A 23,592-nucleotide genomic window follows, 5' to 3' on the forward strand; every position below is an offset into this window, starting at 1 on the left:
TCAGCATCCTGGGCATGCACTCATCCTACAGCACACCCAACCCTGCGCGGTGCTCAGCCCTGGGGCTCTGGGAGAGGTGGCAGCATGCATGCCGTGGCCTGCAGGACAGCTTGCACCCACAAAGCACTGAGCCTCATCTCACTGCAGACACAGGGAAAGAGGAATTTGTGCCGTTGTGGTTTTGCCTTTCGCAGAGAAGCGTTTCCCTATGGGTCAAAGAGGGAAGCCACACCGATTTCTACCGCACGCCTGAAGCTGTAGGTTACAAGGATTAAGAAAAAAAACCAAAGCATCTGAATCCTTTGAGCTGTCTGAAAAATAAATAAATCGCTCCACACTCAGTAATGCAAACTCCTGCCCAGGCAGAGAGAGCAGTGCTCCTGTTATCCCTAACGGCCTCAGAAAACGGACGTGAGCAGGAGCTGCTACAGCTGCCCATCTCACCACGCTGCTCATCCCATCTCAGCCCCACACGCTGCTGGTGAGCAGTGCCACCTTCTCCAAAGGGAAAACAGCTTCGTACTCCACGTGCACCACGGCAGAGCGGCAGGAGGAGAGCTGGGAGAGCTCCTCCGAGGACACCTCGTTGATGTCCATCTGCAGAACGGCGTGGGGGTGGCTGAGGGTCACCACGTCCTTTGGGCACGAGGTGTTGTGGTGGTAGGAGAGCAGCTCGTGGCTGACGTTGACCATCTCCACTGCAGTGTTGGGGCAGAGGTAGTGAGAGCCCAAGATGGAGGCGAAAGCCCTCTGGAAATCTGCGTTGAAGGCATAGATGATGGGATTGAGGGAGGAGTTTGCCCACTCAAACCAGGCCAAGGTGTTGAAGACGGTCTCGCTGACGCAAGGCAGCTCTCCTGGTTCACAGTGGGCAAGATGGCAAAAGGGCACCACGCAGTTGAGCACGAAGAAAGGCAGCCAGCAGAAGACAAAGACGCCCGTGATGATGGAGAGGGTCTTGAGGACCTTGGTCTCCTTCTTGAAGGAGGTCTTCAGGTTGGCTGTGTGAGGGCAATCACCGCTGGGACAGCTCTGGGTGAATTCCATTGCTCTCTCCGAGGAGGAGATCCTGTGGATCTGCAATGCGAAGATGCAGCTGTAGGTCACCATCATGATGGCAACGGGGATGTAGAAGCTGAGAGATGAGATGGCGTAAATCCCGGTGAGGTGAGAATCACAGCTCTCCCAGGTGACGTTCTCCTGCTGGTTGAGGAGCTCCGGATCCCTGTGCCACTTCAGCCGGACGGGGATGAAGGATATCAGGAGGAACAGCAGCCACGTCACCCCAATCGTGGCCAAAGCCACGCACGGTATCATCCTTCTCTCGTAGCAGAACGGGTTGGAGATGGCCCAGTAGTGGTCCACGCTGATGATACACAAATTGAGGATAGAGGCTGTGGAGCACACGATGTCAAAAGCCACCCAGGTGTTGCAGAAAGCCCCGAAGGGCCAAAACCCCACGGCCTCGGCAGCAGCCCTCCAAGGCATCACCAGCACGGCCAAGGAGATGATGAAGAAGTTGGTGACCTTCGAGCGCAGGTACCTGAGCCTGATGACAGCCACACACACCAGGGTGTTGTCCAGGAGTGTGAGGAGGATGAGAAGGAACAGTAAGGCAGCTGCTGCTCCGTGGGAAGACAACGTAGGGGTGCCTCCCTCCACCCCACTCTTCCCACGGCCGCTGCCACTGAGCGGGTCCTCCTTATCTCCTTCCGTGGAGGAAAAAAAGCCATCCGTTGCTCCAGTGCCTTGAGGGATCTCACAGCTGGTGAGATCCTTCAAGCCCCCAGCAGCATCCAGAGCCCTGCTGGCAGCTCCCCAGCACCGACTGCAATCCTCCCAGCTCTCACACCCAGCCGGGCGACCCAGCACAGGGAGAAGCACTCCAAGCTCTCGTTCTTTTCCAGATCTGCTGACAGCACGGTGTTTGTTTCATCCTCTTGCCTCCCACCCCACTTTTCTTTCTCCACAAAGAGCCAGCACTCACCTCTGATCGTGGAGCAAACTGCAAGGGCTTTGCTGCAAGCCTTTCTCCTGCTGCAAAGCTCTTCCTCTGGTGCTGATCTGCTGCAGGATCCCACTCAACCCCTCTTGCACTGACCAGGCTCTGCTCACAAAGCAGGCTGCTCTGTCTGCTCTTCCTTCTCTGCCCACACTCTCCTGGTGCCCTCCAGGAGCAGGGCAATACTCAGCTAACAGGGCGAGCTGCTTGGGAATCAGGGGTTCAAGTGGGACTGAAGGGTCCTCAGTGCAAATCAGGGTGGAAATGCAGCGTGCAAGAATCTGCTGGTGTGATCTCTGAATAAAAAGCAACGCGGTCGTGGCTCAGATGTACGACCCTAAAGCAGTCACTGCCTCCAGCCCCGAGCTGCCCAGCTGGGAGTGCTGCAGATCTGGCATCCTATGGTCACAGAACATCACAGGGTTGAGCAGCTGCACGAATGGGGATTGCTTTTGAGCAACGCTGTGCTGCAAACGGGCTGAGCCACAGAAGAGCAGCGAAAACCCGTGCAGGCCGAAGTGACAAAGCCAGCAGGCAGCTCAGCATTCACTCCCAGTGCTGCACTGATCTCTGCCTTCACCTCAGAAGAGAGCAGCAGCGAATCCGTGCAGCATCAGCTCAGCTGAGCTGCGATTGAATTCACCTGACCCAGGGATGCAGGCTTTGCGTGATCCCAGCTGCCCAAGAGCAGCGTGGAAACGGGAGCACGATTCTTCCCTCAAAGACGCAGCTTACTCCGAGTGCAAACAGCGTGCTGGCTCCGTATCGCAGCGTTCAATGTGGGAGGCTTTGTTTAATTAAGCCTCGTTAGTGCCGGGAAGCGCAGCTAGATGGCACCAAGCTCCGGTGCTGTTCCTTTTCCTCCTTCCCAGCGCTGCTCTGAAGGGAAGGATCCCATCCAGCTGCCCTGACACCACAGGACAAGGCTGGATCAGGCCCTGGGCAAGCTGGTGGTGTCGGACTAGATGGCCCTCAGAGGTCCCTTCCAATTTAATCTATGATCCTATGGCAGTGGAGTGCTCCGTGGCAGTGCCACGCAGAGCTGCACCCCAAAAAATGACTTTTTTCCTATTCCCCATACAGGGCACAGAGGTTTTTAAGATGCAGACAGCAAGATGCTTCTGTCAGCCTTAAAGGGATCAGTCCCACAGCGTTCAACCCGTCCGAGGTTGGCTCTGGGTGCTCACTGTGTGCTCGGGTCCCACGAGCTGAAGGCAGCCCAGGAAACCCATGGTCTGATGAAGCCTTCCCACGCTCAGGAGCTTAAAAAAGCCTGAAGAGGGGATCTCAGCCTTGCACTGAAAGAGATGTTGAGGACTGGGTGGGAGAGGGGAAGGTGGGGTGGGACCAGCACACTGCTTCCCTTCTGGAGGAAGGGCTGTTATCTCTTCTGCAGGAGACCAAAACAGGGCGATTTTCACCCCCACTGCATTATGCACTGAAGGGCTGCAACGTGTCCTCACGTAAGCAGCATCTCAGAATCAAAGTACTCTCGGATGCAGCACTCAAAGCATGCTGAGACTGCAGTTCAGCAGCAATCCAGCTTTCGTCTCCCGTAGCTCATTTTCTCACCCAGCAAGAAGCTGCCCTCTGTCTCACCAGAATACATCCTCAGCTCAGCCATCTCCATTCCGTTCCCCACTCTGCATCAGAGAACAAGAAGCCACTCAAAGGAAGCAGCAGCTGCTGCTGTTAACTCTTCCCCAGCAGCCATCTCTGATGTGCTACAGGACCACTCTTCCTCCAGCAACCCTAGGCTTTATTTCCCCTTAACACATTCCTACAAGCAGCTTTTGGGCCACTCAGAAACCCCCAGAGCTGCACACAGTGAGCACGGGGAGTAAGAAATGCCTCCCTTCCCATCTCCCCCTGCAAAAAACAACTCTCTGCGGATCAGCACGCCAGCTCAGACCCCACCTCTGGCTGCAGGGGCATTCATTGTCTATAGGTGAAAGAAAAAGCAAGGCTTGTGCTCGCTGTTTGTTGGATGGCAGTGACTGCTTTGAAACAACGCAGGGACAGCAGTTTGCTTTTTGGCACAGCAGCCCAGGAAGGCGTCCCTCTCACTTTTAGCACTCAGCCTCTGCAGGACAGCCAGGACAGAAAGGAAGCACAAAGGACTCCGGTTTTTCCTCTCCCTTTTATTACATGTAGGCAGAAAACAGTGGTTTCTCTCCCGTTGGCTTACAAAAGGAACACAGAGCTTCATTTCACCTAAGTGCTGCCCTGCGTGCTCCAGCACTGCTGAGCAGCAGTGACAAGCAGTGCAGCACCGTGCTGGCCACCACTGACCTCCCCCCCATAGCCCTCTGGGGCTGAACTGCAGGCCCAGGTTACTGCTCACCCAAGCTGCCAAGCACGTGGCTCAAAAGCACTGCAGCTCAGGCTGGGAAGGAGCCCAGAACACTGATAACACACTGAATACACTGCGAATCTGGGAGAGGTTCAGAGAGGACTGCAGCTCAGCACAGAGCTCCCAGCTCCCCTGCCATGCTCCTTTCTCTTCTCCTCCCAAAGGAATTCATTCTGCTTTTCCCAAGTGCATAACCAGCATAAAAAAAGCGACCTGCAAAAAAAGCAATGATTTCACTTCACAGCCTCCAAGAATACGTTCGCTTCCCGTGGTCGGTTTTGGTTGTTGTTTGGTTGGGTTTTTTTTTTTGCATTAGAAACACAAACTGGGTTTTATTTCAGGGCTTTCTGGTAACCCATCATCTTGTGGAATTGCAACACCAAGACCACAAGCAGTTAGGACTGTTACACCAAAACTCCCAACGAGAAAATGATGCATCTTTTCCCCTCCCACCCCAAATCACTCCGCAGGAGAGCTGGAAGCAGATCACCCTGCTGCTGCCTTGACAACAAGGAAGACCCAAAGGCAGCAGACAGCTCGGATTTCAAGTAAGAGAAAGCAGAAAGTTGCATCACAGCGACTGCAGGCCTCTGCCCCCGACCTCAGCGCCAGCAGCTCCTTCATTAAAACATTTTGCAGGTCTCCCTTTTAAGGCCTTAGTGTCATTACAGAAAGAGGAATGGGTTTTTGTTTTGTCTTGTGCTTGCAACTGCTGCCCTCTAGTGCAGCAACAACACCTCCTACAGTTGAATCTTTACAGTGTCTAGTTGTCCACAGCCGTGCAGGACACAGAGGGGAGGGACAGGACTACTGACAGGTGGTCAAGCTCGTCGCAGGTAACTTATGTCAAGGACAGTACTTATGTGCCAAGTGCTTTAAACAACCACACAGCCAAACGTCGAGCAACTGCAGTGCTGCTGCAACTCAGGTTCTCAACGTGAACCACAGCAAAGAGAAAGAAAACACAAAAGAAAAAAAAAAACCAAACCAAAAACCAACAAGCAGTTATGGACTGAGAGAGTTTATCTCCACGGGGCAGAGTTGTGAACTGCGTTCCCGGATGGCACAGGTGACTTGAGATGACAGCAAGTCAAATTCAGATGTTGGCACAGAGATGACAAACAGCTGCTGGGGCCAGTTCCAGAGTGGATTGTCATGGCAGGAGATCCCGTTGCTCAGCAAAGTGATTTCACAAAGAAGAGGGGACCAGAATCCCTCTGTCCCAAAGTTTTAGTCATTAGTTAAGGAACCTTAAGACAATTTCTCAAACTGCAGCAGCAGGATGTGGTTGGGTCTTCAGAGATTCAGTCCCAGAGCTGTTTGGGGTTCAGAGGAAGCAGACAGAGTCTTCTGTGCCAGATCTGTAAAGAAAATCGCAACAGAAATAGTCCTCAGTTTCCATCAGGATGAAGGATTAGGTGATGAAAAGTAACAACACAGCAGAAATCCTAACCCTGCACGGGCTTGCTTAAATAAAGAAGTCAAAAGTTCCCTGGTTGGGACTTCAGCTCTCCCCACGTCTCATGGCAAAATGCCCAAGCAGAATTTCTAGCAAGGAGGACAGCTCAGAAAACACTGAAGCTGGCAGTGAAAGGTAATGCCAGCAGGGATAGCAGCACAGTGCAAGGCTGTCACTCATCCTGGTAATGGCTAATTAGCACACACAGCCCCACTGACATCCATACCTCCGTCACAAACAGAGAGCTTTTCCAACTCAGCTTCCAGCTCAGCATCCGAAATGGCTCCTGCCAATCCAGAATCCAGCTCCTTGTGGGGCACAGGATGCAGGTGTACAGGCTCCTTAGCTGAGTCCTGGAGGAGGCTGTCCAGCTCCTTCTCAAGCTCTTCGGAGTCCATCTCTGCCAAATGAAAGGAAACATGTAGTTTTTAGCAGAATTAAGCATTGCCTCCACAGATGGACTGAAGTTCAGTGGAATTATTACGACTCCCCACCACCACTTCATTACTCACGTTAATAAGGAGCTCCCAATTCTCTCCAACAGCAGTGGCAAGAACACAAGGAGAGGCTGACAGCCCCAGAACTTACCTAAACCATTGATCCCTGCTCCAGCCAGAGTCTGGGCTACTTCATCTTGAGTATCACAAAGCTAGGGGGTGAAAAAGACACAAGTTTGTATGGAATATAAGCTACTCTTCTGTCTCATTGTAGTCCAGCTATGTCAGAAGTAGAAATAGCGACCAATAAATAAATCAGTAGTTGACCTAAAAGCAGCAGGTACTAGTGCAGAAGAGAAGTCCAACATGCCTGGCTTTCCAGGAGCAGAAAGAATAACATGGAAGATGATTTAGTGCTACAAGATCGAGTGAAACGCCTGAGGAAATGAACCTAAAGGAGAAAGAAATCCCTCTAGTTGTAGCTATTTCACATCAGCTTGCACTAACAAAGAAGTGACAGATGAAAACACTTCAGCTAGGGAAATTTTCACAGCCTTTCAGCTCAGCAGTTGAAGTTCCTAAAGCACAGAGAGCTGAAGAAATAATCCTTCTCCGTTTTCTACATCAGCTTCTGCAGACAGATTGCTCTCTGCCATTAACTGAGAATAAACTCCTTTTCCTTACCAAAGATTAGGGGATGGGCAGTTTTAAAACCTCATTTTTATGCACACTTTTGCACTCCAGAAGCTGAGCATGTATTTCTTTTCACCCCACGCTGCTGAACATTTCCTAGGAGAGCTGCGTGCTTGCACAACGTTTCTAACTGAAGAGCCAACGTGGGGTTGTGCTGTGGCCAGCAGTAAACGCAGTTATGTAAAACCAGACACAGTCACTTGAATACCTCTGCTTGCAGATCTGAAAAGATCAAGAGCAACTCCGTTTGTTCCGATGACACACGGGCACCAGATGCTTCAAATTCGCCAGGCAAATCTGCTTATTAGGCACTAATTGCTTATTTACACGTGCTCTTATTTCAGTACCTCTTGTATCTGATCTACCAGGTTCTCTGCCTTCTCCACAGTAACATCCTTCATAGACAGTTTCAGAGCTCCCACACCAGCCTGATAGGCATTAAACACCTGGAAGAAAAAGAAAGAGAAGCACAATGTTAACTAAAAGCAAACAGCGTCAACACCTCACTACTCAAGTAAGGCTCTCACAGGAAAATTAACACAGAGAAAATCAGAGCCAGAAGCATTTCACACAGAGCAATGCTCTGATATCAGAGCTGCTGCTTCCCAGAGCAGAGGATAAAGCCTCACCAGCTAGCCTGCACTGCTCAGACACGAGCTCTGAGGGGCAGGTAAAGCAGCACAAGTGAAAAGAGTGGGGCTAAGCTGAGAAGCACCAATCGAAATGAACACGTTACCATCTGGTCAGTCTGGGAAGCGTATATGCGATCCAAGATCCCCTGCACTGCATCCAGCTTGGAGTGAAGCTCCTCAATGCGCCTCTCCGTCCTTCGTTTAGACTTCAGACACCTCAGAGCCTGCAGATGTTGGATATGCACAGGCCTGGATCAGAAACCAGGCAGCACTCGAATGGAATAATCATCCCTGCACAACAAGGCAGGCGTGCAACCACTGGTGGTAAGAGCTGGATGTTTCCATTCCCTCTGAGCAGACAAAGCCACCTTGAGGACACCTTTGGCCTCAGAAACATTCTTCACCCTCCTAAGATGAACCATACCACACCAAACCCGGCTGTTACCTGAGGTAACAAACCAGCTCCAGCACACTTCACCTGCAGCTCCTCCTAAGCACACCAGCACTCACCAATTGCTTTTTCCCAGCTCTGCAAGCACTCCGGGCATCTTCTTTACACCTGTACAGATGCAATAAGTAAAAAAATAAATAAGTAAAGAGAGAGATGATTCCTTTGCAAGCAGTAGTAGTTTGTGTTTGTTAAAAACACAGAATTAGCAGCCACCTTCTGCACTACCTTGCTCTAACACACAGCAAGCAGCCAAGTACCTCTGTACTTCAGACACAGCCCTGCTTTTCCCCAGTAACCCCTGGAAGTATTTCACATCACTGCAAAGCTTCTGACACCCACACACTGCACACAGTTTTCGTGGGGACAAGAAATAAGACAAGGAAACCTGCCCTACAACGTTACTGAAGACACTGCATGTACCAAATGGCAAAGAACAAGAAGGCAGCTTTGTTCTTAACTACCTAACAGGGGTACAGAGTTCTGTGTCACAGCGAAGTTCTTCCCACCACCCATCCCCCAAATTACTTCTCTGCTTCCTGGGAAAGGGACTCCACCTTCTTTGACAGCAGCTGCTCACTCTGCATCAGCTGGTACACTCCGATGTCCACATCATTCATCGGAGAGACTTTGGCATGAAGACCTCGGGCAAACTTCACTATCTGAAGGAAAAGAAGCAGCACACACTCTATTCTCTCATCTCCACAGTCCATGCCTGCATTAAAACAATTTCATTCTAACAGAAAGAAGAGATGCTTTTACACCCACAGCTCTGATTGAGTTCAGGAGCCGCGTAATTCGGTATTAAATTAGATGGGATCCTGCCTTAATCAGCACCCTGAAGATGTAAAGCTGTCTGAAGTACTTTGAACAGCGTGGGGCAGTGGCACAAGGAGAGCAACACCCATTCCAGCAGCGTGGAGCCACTTCAGTTTGGGAACAGCTGCCAACACTATCTGCCAACCTGCCATCTCCATGGGTAATATTACAGGTGCTGGATGGCAGGAAATAAGAACGCAGCACTTCACCTCATCTGTGATCAGGTTGTGATGTTGGAGGACATGGATTCACTTTCCCCACACGAGGAACGCGCACCTTTGGCCAACAAAGCTCCTTCCAGCCAGAGGAAACGTAAGACAGGGATTGTACCTCCCCAGAGCAGTCACCTTTACCCTGTACCTTCTCTCCGTTCTGTTCCAGGATCGTGACCTTCTTTTCCTTTTGCAGCTGGAGCAGCAGCAAGTAGAAGGTCCTTTCATCTGGACAAACCCCAGCGCAGAGGGAACGCAGCTCTGAGAGGGCAACGACGGGGTGAGATGACAGCGCAGAGCTCTGATACAGGCGATAAACTTCCTCTGCTTTCTCCTGGAAGGAAGCAGCAGGACGGAGTCATTTTCCTGTGCAAAACAAGGGAAAAAACTCTCCCTACTCCGAGTGAGGAGCAGCAGAAACAACTCTTCCCACCAACTCCATCGAGGCGTTGTGATTTTCCAGACACCCTTTTAAGTTTCCCCCTCCGTGGCAATACCACCACTGAGGAAAGACACTGCATGCTGGCAGAGCAACGACAAATAAAAGCACGTATCTATAGAGCCCTTGCATTTCTTCTAGCCCCCAGAAGCCATCTGCACGCAGCAGCAGCAGCAAATCCTGGTGCTAATTTTAACAGCCACCGAGTAACACTGAGAAAGGGTCCCAGGAATAGACTGAGCAATCCACTGCTCTGCTACAAACAAAGAGAAAATCTCTGACAGGGAGTAACAGCAGCACTAACCACGTCTTTTTCCAACCCCAATCCTTCCTCGCTGGCGCCTACAACGGCTCATTTCTTTTTCTGAAAGCTCTCAGCTCACCTGAAGTAGCTCCACATAAATGAGAACCTCCTCTTCCTCGGGTACTTTGCTGTCACCCAGCACGCTTGACAGCGTCCACTTCAGGGGCTTCAGGATGAAGACTCCCACACCCCAGGAGATCCAGCTGCTGTCCACACTGGCCATGAAGTCTGACTCCCTCTGCATCTTGCCACGTCTAGAGAAAAGCCACGGTGAATACAGTCAGTCCTTCCACCAGGATGGGTGCCAGAATTACAACACTGCTTCCCACCAAAGCGCGAGATAGCAGTGATGTGGACAGAAGCACACACTCCTCCCTGGCTTTCTCTGGACGCAAAACAAAGCAAAATAAAACCACAACTTCTCCCAGGTTCACAGTTTCTGTGTTTTGTTACTCGAAACCAACGAGGCGCTGAACAGAGAAACTGATGAGGAAGTTGGGATGCAAATTTCACGTCTACTTCATCTGCACGTTCAATTGCAACAACAACAACAAAGAAAAAAGGAACTCTGTATCTGAGACAAGTTACGTCGCAGTGGGTTCAGCTCACCACTGCTGCCCTTGAATCATTTCAGGGTATCAGTCCCAGGCTACAGCTGCACCAGACAAAATGCTTCACTGTAAGGATGAGCGTACAAAACATTCCCACGTGCCCACACAACCATCAGAGCCGCTGGTTTGTCACAGCAAACATCTGACAGCACATAACCCCATTTAGCACCCAGCTCTTTCCTGCCCCTACAAGCTCACCCAGCACAACCCTTCCTCGGGCACTGCCTGCCCCAAGGCACATCCTTTTGGGTATCCCCCACCCCTTGATGTGCTGTTTTACCTCATACACAACTCCCTCCTACATAGCCCCACGTTCCCTTGTGACCTTTTTGTGCTCTCCCCTACTCTGCACAGCACAAAAGTGCTCTTACACGTGCTTAGTTAGCACTCATGGGCACAACAACCCCCTGCAGCACCCACTGCTCTCCAGCACCTCGATGCTCCCCCCCTGCTGTGGGTGCAGCTGATGTTCTCTCAAGCTCCTCTTGCTGCCCAGCACAACACAGCTCTCCTTCCCTGCATGCACAAAGCTCCCCGTGTCACAGGTCTCCTGCACAAGTCCCCTTCTCCTCCACCTCATGCACCCCCAATGCCAAGCACAACCCCCTTCTACCCCTTCACCCCAAACCCCTCTCTGTGTACCCCACTCAGGTCTCCAGGCTGCACCTCACACAGGGCTCCCCAGCTGCATCCTCTCCCTTAGACAGAGCCCTCCACGCTGCCCTTACACTGTCCCCAACATTTCCTGGAGCTCAATAATTGGATGGAGTGAGAGGAGGGGGGAAATAGTTTAATTCTATGGAGGGCAGTGACAAGCACTGTCTCTCCGTGACATGTGGTGGTGGCCCCCTGATGCAGATCAAGGAATGGGATGGAACAGCATCCTGTTCAGTCTTTGTATGACACCACGGCATAGCTCATCCTGCAGGACACATCAACGGTAACAAATCACCTCCCCACAGAAAAAGGGGTTAAACTGAGAGCTCTTCCAGGCTCTTACCCCCCCCCCCCCACATCACATTCACTCCCGATCCCACTGCCCTCGCTCCCACCCTCACTCTAAGCACCGGCACGCTGCACTGCCCCGTCCCTGGCCCTCCTCTCAGCCCCATATCCATCACACTTCACCCCCCCCCCAGGCCCACAGCACCACATTCCCCTCGAACCTACACCCCAAACCCACATCCCCGCCCCCTCCTCCCCCATGCCCCCTATACACGCCGCGGCCGCGGCCCAGGCCCAGCCCGCAGCCCCCGCTACCTGAGCAGCTCCCTCAGCACGGTGCCGAGGCCCAGCGGCACGCTGCCCCTCCGCTCGAAGCCGTGCTGCAGCTCGCGGAGACACGTGCGGACCACACCGCGGCGGCGGCCTCGGGCCAGCACCAGCCCGACCCAGAAGGCCATCTTGCTGTCCCACTCGGTGCTGTTCACTTCGCGGCTCTGCTTGAAAGCCGAGAACAGAAAAGCCATGCGCTCGTCGTCCGTTTCCCACTCGGGCGGCAGGTCCCCCGCCGGGGCCGGCCCAGGGGGCGCCCTCCCCGGGCTGCACATCTACGCAAGTCCCCGGCTTCGCCGCGGCCTCCGCCCGGCCGGGACCCGCCTGACTGACAGGGACGCGCAATACGCATGCGCGTCGCTCCCCCCCCGCTCTCCTTTGTGTGGGCCGCCCCGCGCCACCCCCACCGTCCCCCGCACAGCCCGTCGTGGTATGGTCCTGCGCATGCGCTGTGGGTGCGACAACCATTTTGGACAGTGGTGGGTGGAGGAGGGGTGTGTAGGTGAGGGTATTACTTGCTCTCTGTTTGCCTTGTGGGTTTGGGGGCTCGTAGCGTGCTTTCAGCTGTCAGTCTCAACTCTGAAGGGCCGCAGGGTGTGTGGGGGGGCTGTCCCTCAGAGCAGAACTGGGGCTGTGGTGCAAACAAGACCCTACGTGAGAGCAGTGTGCTGGGTACGTGGAAACCCCACAAACCGCTCAGGGCTGTGTTGGTGATCCCCTCTAAACACCTAAAAAACACCGTATAAGTGTCATATAAACAGCATACAATGTGCACTGAGCGCGGCCCCCGAGCCACGTTCCCCCCTCCCCCCCCCTTCCCCATATACTGATCACATATACACGTTCCCCAACAACCATACTGGTTGTTCTCACTGTTCTGTGCATAAAATACCATCATATGTACTCCAAAATACTTTTTCTGGCACCTCCCAGTGGGGGACAATGTAAGATTGCCCCTCCTTGTGGCTCTGAGTGAGGGGTGGGTTGCGTAGGGCCCAGGAGTCTTGATAGAAATAGGATGAGGAAAGATGGCCTTGTGTTGTACTTCTTTTGGGGAAAGGGGGTCTCAGGCTGGATATTTAGGAGAAAAATGTCAGAAAGAGTGGTAATGCATTGGCACCCGCTGCCCAGGGATGTGGTGAAGTCACTGCCCCTGGGGGAACGATGGGATGTGGCACAGTGGGATGGGTCAGGGTCGGGCTTGGGGACCTGAGATCTTTTCCAACTTCAGTGCTTGTGTGACTATGAACACCAGGATGCCACGGCTCCCGGGAGCTTCTTCATGGGGACTGTGACATTTTCAGACTCTTAAAGAAAAAGGGGAGGTGAATGCTGTTGCTCAAACGGAGCTGCCAAGTCTTTGCTATTTCTGTAGCTCTGCACTCACCATGTATTCTGTTTCTTGCGCAGGGACAGCTCTGTATTTCAGCAGAAAGCTTTTGGGGCCGTCCTGGTTCCTGCACAGCTCCTGGCCCTTCCTTGGTCATGCACTTCTTGTACTGAATCCCTTCATCTCACATCCATTTCTCCTTCCAGATTTAAGCCTTCATATCACCCTTAATTGCCACGCGTGTGGATTTTAGGAAACAGTTTGTTGTTTTCTTTGCTTTATGGCTTGCTTGTGCCCTAACTCACTATCACTAGCAAGTTCCTAATGAGCTTTCTTTCCTTCAGTGCTCTCAGACTCGGGGTTTGAATGTGGGGTAGTGCTTTGTGCAGCTGGGAGTTGGACTCAATGGTCTTTGGGGACCCCTTCCATCTCAGGGCACTGCATGCTTCTGAGATGTGACTCTGAGATGCTGTGGTTCTGAGACGTTGTGGTTCTGTGATGCATCCAGGCTCGTCACAACCTCTGCTGGTTTCATCTGCGTTGAGGTTTTCCCACGTTCACCATTAGAGCCCATCATTCACACAGCCCGCCCGTGGCACCGGTGAATGAAAGCCCTTTTGGAGGGCTTGGTGCTGCCCCTTTGGGTCTGTAGGATGCTGCAGGTCATGGAGCAGCCTTTAAACACACTCTGATCCGTGCTTTAAATCAGGAGATGACTCAGCAGAGCCAAGAGCCTATTTTTATCTCCTTTCAGTCAAGCTGAGATTTCATACTGATCAAGATAACACTGTCATGTAACTGTGAAGCCATTCATAGCCAGGAACCGATGCCATTCTGCACAAGGGAGGGTGCAAAGCAAAGCAAACACCGCGGTCAGGAAGCTGTACCACGGGATCTGACCACGAGTCCTCATCACAGGAACCGCACAGGGCTGTGTTTAAACACCTGGGAAAATCGGCCTTGAACCTGTGGTACCCGCGGCTGTTAGAGAGAGACATCACATGTTCACCCATAGAAGGAGCCAAGTGAAGGTCCTCGTCCATAAGGCACAAGAAATCCCCTCCCGTTGGGGCTTTCCCTCATCCCAAAGCTCCTTTGAAGACAATTTTCAAGGGGAGGGATGTGGAGAGCATGGAAAGGAGTAGGTCTGAGTTCACTTTGCTCTATAAACTCTCCCTTTGCTTTCGACCAAACCTTGTCTCACTGAGGTGAAATGTTTAACCCACGGGGAAAGGAGATGGGAGGAAGGGTGGTTAAATTGCCCTGCTCACCCTGAGCATCTCCCAGACCCCAAAGGTAAAGCAGGCAAAGGGTGTGGAAACAGCAGTCAGAGGATCCTGCTGTGCACAAGGGAATGGGAAACCCGGGGCTGGGCAGCTTGCCCAGGGGGAAACCAAGATCTCTTCTCATGGAGTTCACAGCCCGGCTGCCCATGAGTCCTTCATTCCACTTACAAAGAGGAACCCGGTATTTTATGAGACAAATCTGTTTTTATCCAGAGGGGGAAGTTCAGAATCATCGGACGGCTTCCCAAGCCTTTCTGTGATTCTGTGATACGGCTTCGAATCCCTCCGGGCACAAAAACAGAGGAAAGACAGCAAAATGAAAAGAAAAAAAAAAGCAGAAATGTAAAACTTCGTGCTGATGGTCAGAAGTAATACAGACATGAACTCCAGAGTGTGATTTGGGAGAGGTAAGAAGAGGGAGGGGGAAGGGGGAGGGGGAGAGGGAGGGGGAGAGGTAAGGGGAGAGGAGAGGGAAAGGGGGCAGGTAGGGGAGGGGGAGAGGAGAGGGAGAGGGAGGGGAAGAGGGAGAGGTAAGGGGAGAGGAGAGGGAGAGGGACAGGTAGGGAAGGAGGAGAGGAAGAGGAGAGGGAGGGGAAGAGGAGAGGAGAGAGGAGGGGGGGAGAGGAAAGGGGAGAGGGAGAGAGGGAGAGGTAAGGGGAGAGGGAGGGGGAGAGGAGAGGTAAGGGGAGAGGAGGGGGAGAGGAGAGGGAGGGGGGCAGGTAGGGGAGGGGGAGAGGAGAGGGAGAGGGAGGGGAAGAGGAGGAGAGAGGAGGGGGGGAGAGGAAAGGGGAGAGGGAGAGAGGGAGAGGTAAGGGGAGAGGGAGGGGGAGAGGAGAGGAGAGGTAAGGGGAGAGGAGGGGGAGAGGAGAGGGAGGGGGGCAGGTAGGGGAGGGGGAGAGGAGGGGGAGAGGGAGGGGAAGAGGAGGAGAGAGGAGGGGGGGAGAGGAAAGGGGAGAGGGAGAGAGGGAGAGGTAAGGGGAGAGGGAGGGGGAGAGGAGAGGAGAGGTAAGGGGAGAGGAGGGGGAGAGGAGAGGGAGGGGGGCAGGTAGGGGAGGGGGAGAGGAGGGGGAGAGGGAGGGGAAGAGGAGGTAGAGAGGAGGGGGGGGAGAGGGAAGGGGAGAGGGAGAGCCGCCCTCACCCCATGTACCAATGCTCATTAACCAGGGCGGGAGGGGCTGATAAGAGCAAGCGTCCGCACGGCCATTTACGACAGACATCATCTGTGAGTTAAGGATTCCCACTTTGCTCCCACACCTCCCTGCTCCCTGGAGGCAAGCCGCGCTCCTTCCCCAGATGCTTGCACTCCTTTTATTTACCACGTGCAGCAGAGCCATGGAAAAGTGAGAATTTGGTAACGTATAACCATAGGGGTGCCCCACTGGCAGAGCACTGAGCTCACACCCAATGCTCCCACACCACAACCTCCCCAGCTTCGCAAGGAGCCAGACTGCCGGCGATAAGCAGACAGGAGCAGCCTGTCCCGGGCTGATAAATCCTCTCTCCTGCACCCGGTGCAAATCAGCCTGACATGGAAACGTTCTGCATAACTGCCTGGCAATTCCTGATGGATGAGTGTGTGTGTGTGAGTGTGGCCGAGGAGCTGGGAGCACTGCTGCCCCGTTGTGCAGTGTCAGTGCCCACGTGCCGAGCACGAAGCTGCCTTAGTTCAGAGCTGTGCCAAAACACGACGTCTGTGGTTGCTGGCATGGATAACTCCTGGTCTGGTTTTATAAATAGGTTTATGGCTTTCTAGCAAGTGCTGAGCAGGGGAGGGTGAGGAGTCAGGGTCCCGAGGTACAAAAGTTCTTATTTTCAAGCACTGCTCAGAGCAGGAACCGAAGTGGCCGCTGTTATCTGACAGAATGTATAGGATACAAGCAAGCTGCTTAGATCTGGGGGGGGGTGTGTGTGCAAGGCACGCTGCGTGTGTGCAAGGCATCCCATCAGCAGCAGCAGCTCGGTCCTTCCCTGTCCTGCTGAACGTGGCTGGGGAGGAATGTTTGCTAACTGCAACCTGCAAAATCCCTGCGTGAGCTGAGCTGTGATGTCCATGGGTTTGGTTAAGCAATCTGCCCCACATGGACGTGCCCTAATGCCTGCAAGGGGCACGCTGGATTTCCTTTGCACCACCACGATGCTCCCAGCTTCCCCAATCCGAGCAGTTTCACCCCAACCCGAGCAGTTCAACCCTAACCCTGCTGCCCCATTGCACCCGCTGAGCATCGCTGCCTTCCCCTCCATCCCATGCAGCCGACCGTGCCCCGTTCCCAAAACAAACAGCCTTACTGTCACCCTGACCCTTCTGCCCGTTGCCCTGCTCTCTCACCGGCACTTTTTCTGCCTCGGGCTGCCTCAAAAGGATCCACCCCTCCGACTCGGGGTGACTCAATTCCTAGGGAGGGAATCCAGAAGCTGGAAACCCTGCTAGCTCGAGCTCGCTGTGAGCTATTAGCACAGAGTTCAAGGTTAGCGAAACATTAACAGGTCACCTCGTTTCCAACCCTTCCTTCGCTTTTTGGGGTAGCTTTTCTTTTCATCCGCTGCAGAGGCTCTCGTTGCGTAAGGGCGGAAAGTCCGAAGGTTTTCGTGTTTTTCTTTCCTTTCCCCACGTCTGTGCAAAGGGGCAAAGAACCCCAGAAGCATCGAAAACACGCTGAGCAACCCCCCCCCCCTCCCCCCCATCTCTTTCGAGAGTTTCAAGAACAGAGAGTTGGGCACGAAAATAAAGCTTTTTTTTTTTTTTTAAGTGCCGAAGTGAGTAAATGAATAACAAAACTGCGTAAAACGTGAGCCCAAGTTCAGCGTTACCACCTTTTAGCGGTTCTGCCTACTGCGCTTTCTCGGGCCACGCCTGGAGCTGCTCCTCCGCCTCCTCCTCCTCCTCCTCCTCCTCCTCCTCCTCCATTGGCGAAGGTATAAGTGCTCCACCCCCCATCGGTATTACTTCACTCAGAGGATGTGTCACGTCGTGGAATTCGCATCGTGGACGGGTCCGGTCCCAGCTCGGACCAAACCCGGTCCCAGCTCGGTCCTAACCCGGACCCTTCCCCGTCCCTTTCTCGTTCCTAACCCGGTCCCATTCCCGGCGCAGCTCCGCACGATGCGCTCAACCGCGCTCTGGCTCTGCCTGCTCCACCTGCTGCTGTTCGCGGTGAGTGGATGGGTGAGGGGGATTTGGGGGGGGGGGGGGGGGGCTGGGGACAGCTTTGGGGCACTCGGGGACACCGAGGGGATGCTTTGGGGTCTCGGGATTCCCGGCGGTGCAGCCCGATGTCGCCGCGGCATGCCCGGGCTTGCCGCACCGTCGAGGGGATATGGGGCGGTGGGGGTGGGGATGGCTTTTGAATGGGAGGTAGTGGGGTGGGGAGTCAAGCGGGGGGCTGGGGGTGTTTTTGGGGGAATGGGGATAAGGGGGAGTGGGTTTGAATAAGTGGGAGTCTGTGTGAATGGAGGTGTAGGGGATCACGTGGAACGGCGGTGATGGGGGGGAGTGTAGGGGTTTGGAGTTCTTCTTTAGTGGGGAACACTGGGCAGGGGGGGAGTTCAGGGGTCGGGGTTCACCCAGGCCAGACGCTGTGGGGGGAGCTGAGGGCATAGTGGGGTCCCTGGACCTGGGGTCTATGGGAGGAGCAAAAACTACATGGGGCTCCCCTGGTCTAGGGGCTCTGCAGGGCTTCCATGATCCTAGGGGCCGTGGGGGCTCACCTGGCCCCCCATATAGGGGGCGGCGAGGCTATAGGGCCGCTTAGCTGGCCTGGGTGTTGTAGGGAGCGCTGGGCTACGGGGGCTCAGCCAGCCCGTGGGGTGGGAGCAGCAGGCTCACCTCAGTGGGTTTGTAGGGAGCTGGGCTGCGTGGGGCTGAGGCTATGGGGCACAGAGTGGGGATGGGATAAGCTATCTCAGCCCTATAGGGCGGTGGCCATGTGCGCGTGGGGCTCGGGGGACGACCATCCTCCCCGTGTGGGGGATGGATTCCTCTGGCGCTGCCTGGTGGGAATTCCCCACTCCTTCCTTCCAAGCCTTTTATTTTTTTATCACCACGACCATCGGGAATGTTTGACAGCGTTAGGGTCCGGAGGTGCAGTGTGGGAATGCATCACATCACCCCATACAACCGACCTGGTGGCAGTCGGGGCCGAAACCCCACCACGCACGTCGTATTTCTGCGTGGTGGGTGTTGCCCAAACTCCGACATACCTAAAGCATCACCTCACCTGGATGGGGCAGAAATGCATCCCCCACTCTTGGGGGGGGGGGGGGGTCAGATCCTGGGGCAGGTGGGGTGTCCATCGTCCAACCCTGAAAGAGCATCGGTTCCTGGGCCGGTTCTGTTTCCCAGCGCCTTAAATCCTCACTGTCACCAGCACCGAAGGAGATATTGAGAACGACCCTTTTTTTTGTTGTTGTTCAATTTTGACTTTTTGACTCGTTTTTTTTCTCACTTGAGACCGACATTCCCCCCCCCCCCCCCCCCCCCCCCCCCCCCCCCATGTGGCTGTGGTCCAATTCTGCACTGTGGTTCCTTCCTTTGGTCACCGGTCCCTGTTGCATCATGCCCAGACCTGGGCCGCAGCAGCACATGAGGAGCATTGTCAGAGCTCAAACTCCAACTGCATAAAAGCCAGTGGGGGAAACCCCCCCTGGTGTGGCTGCAGATGACTCAGGGCTCAGAGCCTCCATTCCCATCACTGAGCATGGGGTTCTGTGTGGGATCAGCGCTGCCACGCTCCAATCCCACCCTTGGGAGAAAGGACAGAAGGGAAGGAAAACTCGCAGGGCTTCGCTGCGCACCTCCTGCAGCGGCTTTGAGTGGATGAGGATGGTGGATTCCTCTGGGCCGGGGCAGTGCTGCATTTTGGGATGTTTCCTGCACACGTGGGCTCTGCAGGGTGGGCAGGGAAGGCCCGTATCCTTATCGTGCACACTTTCTGTTTGGTGATAGTGATGAAATCCCGCACCCGAGGGGCCCTTCCCAACGGCGTTGTGTTGTCGGTGAGATCAACTTTGTGGGGTTTGAATGGAGGAGGAACCTTTTTTTATTTTCCCCCTCCAACCATGAAAACCGCCAAGTCTCAGCTCAGGGAAGCCCTGAAAAGGGTTTCTGTGCTTTATGAACGCTCAGACAGCTCAGGCAGGGCTGTGCAACCTGGACCCGAGGCGCTGCACTTTTCCTCGTGCCCCCACTTTCCCAGATCCCAGCTCTGCGTGGGCTCTGTGGGTCTCTTTTGTCCCTTCCTGCCCTAACGCAGAGGAGGTGGAGAGCTCAAGGAGTGCTTCCTCAAAGTGGAGGTGATGGTTGGGACCCTGGGTCCTCCACCAGGACCCGTGCCCTCCATGTGCCGTTGTTTGCTGTGTTGCTCCCCGTGCTCACGCCCTTCCTCTGCTCACGCCCTTCCTCGTGGAAGTGATGGAGAGGAAGAGAGGGGGAGGGGGGGGTAATATCTGCTCCTGCTGTGCCTTGGGTTTTCTGTTGCATTCCTGAGTCAGAGAAGAAATATGTGGTGTACAGCAGGTTACAGGAAGGGAAGGGCACGAGATGGGTATGGTGCCTCCGCTTGGCTGCAAAGTGCCCTCGCGTTCCCCTGCCCTGACCTGGGGTGGTGTGGGAACGGTGGGAGCAGCTCAGCCTTCCTCCCCACCACCACCCTCGCTGCTCTTCCTTATCCCTGCACAGCACCACGCTGTTTTCTTCCGTTCTGTTGCTTCACGAGCTCAGAAAGTGGGGAAGGAAAGCGGGCGTAATCGGCTCCAGCAGCTGCGGGCGGTCCCAGTGCCACGCTTCTGCTTTGCACCAAGGACTCGGGGTGTTTTTAACCCTTCTTTTTCCTGTGGTTTTTAACAGCAGGTTCATTTGGGATCTGCTGCAGTACTGAAGAACAGGGCGGACAAGTCAGATCTCAGCAAGAAGTGTCCCAAGGGTAAGGCAGCTGCAAGCATCACTCCACGCAACTCCGCGGCTGCAAAGACATCTCCATCAACAAGTCTCGGTGTGCTGCATTAATTCTTACTTTTTTTCCCCCCCCATATCACTCCTCCTCTCAGGCACCTATTTGGCAAATGACTCCCACTGTGCTCCGTGCAAGGAAGACAAGTACACAGAGTATCCGAATGACTTTCCCAAGTGCCTGAGCTGCCGGACGTGTCGGGAAGGTGTGTGGCTGCTGTCACAGCTTCTGCATGAGCAGGGAGGACAGCATCCCTAAGGAGCAGCTCCTGCTGGGTGTGCTCGGGGTGGAGGGAGGGGCTGCATCCTGACCTGGCACGGTGGATATTTCCGGATCTTCATGTGCAGCATCCCTTGCTCCAAGCTGGGACGAGAGTCCTCCAGCAAGGACCACGAGGGCTTGGCTGCACAGTGGTGGGAGCTTTAGTGCAATCATTGGCACGTGGGCACGGTAGATCTCCACCTCAGGGAGCAATGTGGGCTTCTGTGGGCTTGTGGGTTGCTGTCTGCACTGAGGTGGGAGAGCCCGAGCAGAGCGGTGTTGCTTCTTGCCCACAGACCAGGTGGAGCTGAGTCCCTGCATCAACACCAGGAACACGCAGTGCGCTTGCAAGAACGGCACCTTCTGCTTACCTGACCAACCGTGTGAGATGTGCCAGAAGTGCCAGACACAGTGAGCAGGGAGCCAGGGGGCTCTCGGGGCGTTGCGGGGAGCCCCAGGTGCTGAGCCTGCCCCATATTCTCCATTCCAGGTGCCCCAAAGGAGAAGTGAGGATAGCTCCGTGCACCCAACACAGCGACTTGAAGTGCGGTCCTCCCTTGGACATCTCTTCCAGCTTCCCCGGTAAGTTTGGGATGGGCTGAGGGATGGAGGTCTGGGGGCATGCCCTGGGGCAGCAGCTCCCCCCTCACACCCCTTATTGTCTGCTTTAGTGAGCATCGTTATCATCACTGTGCTGCTGGCTGTGTTCCTGGGCTTCCTGCTGGTGGCCTTGTGGAGATGCTACTGCAACAACCATGGTGCTGGTGAGGGGGGGTCATGGGCCACAGCTGGGACCCGGGGTCCTCACCCTTCCAGGGTGTGGGCAGGAAGGGGACGTCCCGTGGGGAAGAAGGGTGATGGCACTGTTTTTTTCTTCCAGGGGACAGTGGAGAGCTGAGCAGGAAGCCTAGCGCCGTGGTGGTGAGTTGTGCCAGGCTTTGCTCTGCTTGCTCCCGGCTTTGCTTGCAGCTCATGGGAAAGCTGTGGTGGGAGGAGAGGGGCTGGGAAGAGTCTCCTGCAACCCCCACTTGGAAGATGAGGGGCTCCAGCTCGGTTGCTCTGCATTTCTCTCCCAGCAGAACAGACTGTTGCGGCAGCTGGGGATTTGGGACAACAGCTTCAACGAGCAGATCCACCAGCAGCAGCAGCAGTTGCTCCCCGCAGTGCAGGGCTCAGAGGTTCCCCGTGCTGTGGAGCTGGAGGTATGGCACCTCTGCTCCTTCTCACGTGGCCGAGCTCTGCTGCTTTCCTCTGCCTTGAGCTGGTTCACTCAAGAACTTCCAGAGCTGAACCAAAGTGTCCGCTTGGAGGTGGGCACGGAGCTGGAGATGGGCATGGAGGTGTTCTGTGTCCGTAATCTCCTTCGTTCTGCTCTCAGTACTGAGCAAACCTCTCCCTGCCCAGCATTCACGAGTGATCCCAGGGTTAGGAACCCATCACCCCCACTGGGGACTGTCCCGGGGCTGTGTGGCAATCTCCTGCCCCAGCAGTGCCTGGAGACGTTCCCTGACCCCACTGTTGGCAGGACATGGGGACGGTGCTCATGCCAACGCTCCCTGGGTGCTGTAGCATGTTCCTTTTACAGAAGATGCCACCGAGGACCTCGAATCCCAACGTGGAAGCCTGGAGGAAACTGGTTCCAGTGCCAGGAGAAGACCCCATTGTCCGTAAGTGTCGAGATGTGCTCTGAGAAAGCTCTTCCAGCCCAGATATCCCCGTTCCCTCAGCTTTCTCCCTTCTCATTCCAGTTCTACGTCGCTCTTTCAACACCTTTGTCAACTGTGTGCCCTTCCCGGAATGGAAAATGTTCGGCCGAGCCCTCGATCTGACGGAAAACGACATTTATTTGGCGGAGCAGCACGACAGATGCTCACGGGAGCCCTTCATCCAGATGCTCAACACGTGGCTCAACAGACAAGGCAGCAATGCCTCCGTGAACACGCTGCTGGAGACCCTGCCCCGCATCGGCCTCGGCGGCGTGGCAGACAAAGTCGCCTCCGAACTGGTGAAGGAGGGATATTTCCAGTACAGAGTGAGCTGATGAGCACCGGCCAGCCCCGCGTCCCCCCCTGCTGGTGCTGAAGATGTGAATCCCCCCTTTAGGACCACCTTGAGAACCTTTATTTTATTTTTTTGGGAATCTTTTCGATGGTATTCTCACGGATCCTTTCCACCCTGGAACTGTTGCACAGTTTGGCTGGGCCTGGAGGAGTCGATCCCTCTGTGAAGCGCTCGGGGTCTTTGCCACACTCAGCATTGGTGCTGCCCTATGGAAGCCAGGCAGGTGCCTTGATTTCATTTGGCCAACACAACGAGCCAGAAGCTATTCTGAGCTGCCTTTGAGATTGTAGAAAATCAGTGCTTGCAAGTGAGGCAGACCTCGGTGCAGGAGAGCATCTTGGCTCGGTGCAGCCATTCACTGGTTTTAACTGGATCAACTTTTTATTGCATTTTTGGTGGGGTTTTTTTAGTGGTATTTCTGGTTGTAGAGCATCTCCCAAGCTGCCTGCCATGCTCAGTACTGGTGGGCAAGCATCTAAGTTCCCTCCTACAATCCCTTTAGAGTTGCATCCGTAGCTAGCTCAGCTTGCTGTTAGGAGTAGACACGAAACTGCAGGAGATGCTGACACCATCTGAGGCTGCTGAGAAATAGGGGCTGGGCTGTTTCATTCCCATTCCCAGGGCTGAGTGGGGGGCATCCAGCAGGCTGGATGGCTGCTCCAGCACCGTGACAGCACGCAGCTCAGGGATGAGGTGCTGCAGCCCTCCTGCACGCCTTGGGTGGGCAACGGTGCTGCAGCCCACCCCCAGGAGCTCCCATTGCATGGGTGCGGGGTTGTTGGCAGCCCCCTCTGCACCCCTCTCCACCCCTGTGCCAAGTACCAGCAGAACTTTTTGTATTTATGTATTTATTAAACGAGTACACACGTTAACTTAAAATATAATATAAAAATAGCCGTTTTTTAATCATTGTTTTTGTTTTACTATGCGTGATGGTGTGTTTTTATACAGAGCTCTGGCCCAGCCAGTTAGTTTTATCCAGGATTTGTTTTTTTTTTTTTTACATGTGTCTTTACGAAGGAAGA

At 54.4% G+C, this 23,592-nt stretch overlaps 3 protein-coding genes across 3 annotated transcripts; 1 reads left to right on the forward strand and 2 right to left on the reverse strand.

Annotated features, from left to right (window-relative positions):
* Positions 1-290: 290 nt before the first annotated feature.
* On the reverse strand, positions 291-3,632 carry LOC136054053 (D(1) dopamine receptor-like). The gene is made up of 2 exons (XM_065745094.1): positions 3,575-3,632; positions 291-1,748 (listed from the first exon to the last, which is right to left on the reverse strand). Exons 1-2 carry the CDS (start codon positions 3,630-3,632, stop codon positions 463-465), a joined length of 1,344 nt encoding a protein of 447 aa, XP_065601166.1. The 3' UTR covers positions 291-462.
* A 1,569-nt stretch (positions 3,633-5,201) lies between these two features.
* CHMP7 (charged multivesicular body protein 7) lies at positions 5,202-12,011 on the reverse strand. Its single transcript, XM_065745043.1, has 10 exons — positions 11,670-12,011; positions 9,878-10,052; positions 9,204-9,389; positions 8,553-8,686; positions 8,087-8,135; positions 7,681-7,800; positions 7,292-7,390; positions 6,403-6,463; positions 6,041-6,214; positions 5,202-5,716 (listed from the first exon to the last, which is right to left on the reverse strand). The coding sequence occupies exons 1-10, from the start codon at positions 11,957-11,959 to the stop codon at positions 5,652-5,654; spliced, it is 1,353 nt and encodes a 450-aa protein (XP_065601115.1). The 5' UTR covers positions 11,960-12,011; the 3' UTR covers positions 5,202-5,651.
* Positions 12,012-17,353: 5,342 nt separating this feature from the next.
* On the forward strand, positions 17,354-22,570 carry LOC136054046 (tumor necrosis factor receptor superfamily member 10A-like). The gene is given in 10 exon segments (XM_065745081.1): positions 17,354-17,451; positions 20,146-20,218; positions 20,343-20,450; positions 20,803-20,917; positions 20,997-21,088; positions 21,178-21,270; positions 21,387-21,508; positions 21,511-21,708; positions 22,092-22,173; positions 22,255-22,570. Coding segments are annotated over 10 exon segments (1,227 nt in total). The 5' UTR covers positions 17,354-17,400; the 3' UTR covers positions 22,548-22,570.
* The last annotated feature ends 1,022 nt before the right edge of the window (positions 22,571-23,592 follow it).

Source organism: Cyrtonyx montezumae, unplaced genomic scaffold (assembly GCF_038088225.1).
Source record: "Cyrtonyx montezumae isolate F1298 unplaced genomic scaffold, pur_monq_1.0 scaffold_33, whole genome shotgun sequence".
Classification (NCBI taxonomy): Eukaryota; Metazoa; Chordata; class Aves; order Galliformes; family Odontophoridae; genus Cyrtonyx; species Cyrtonyx montezumae.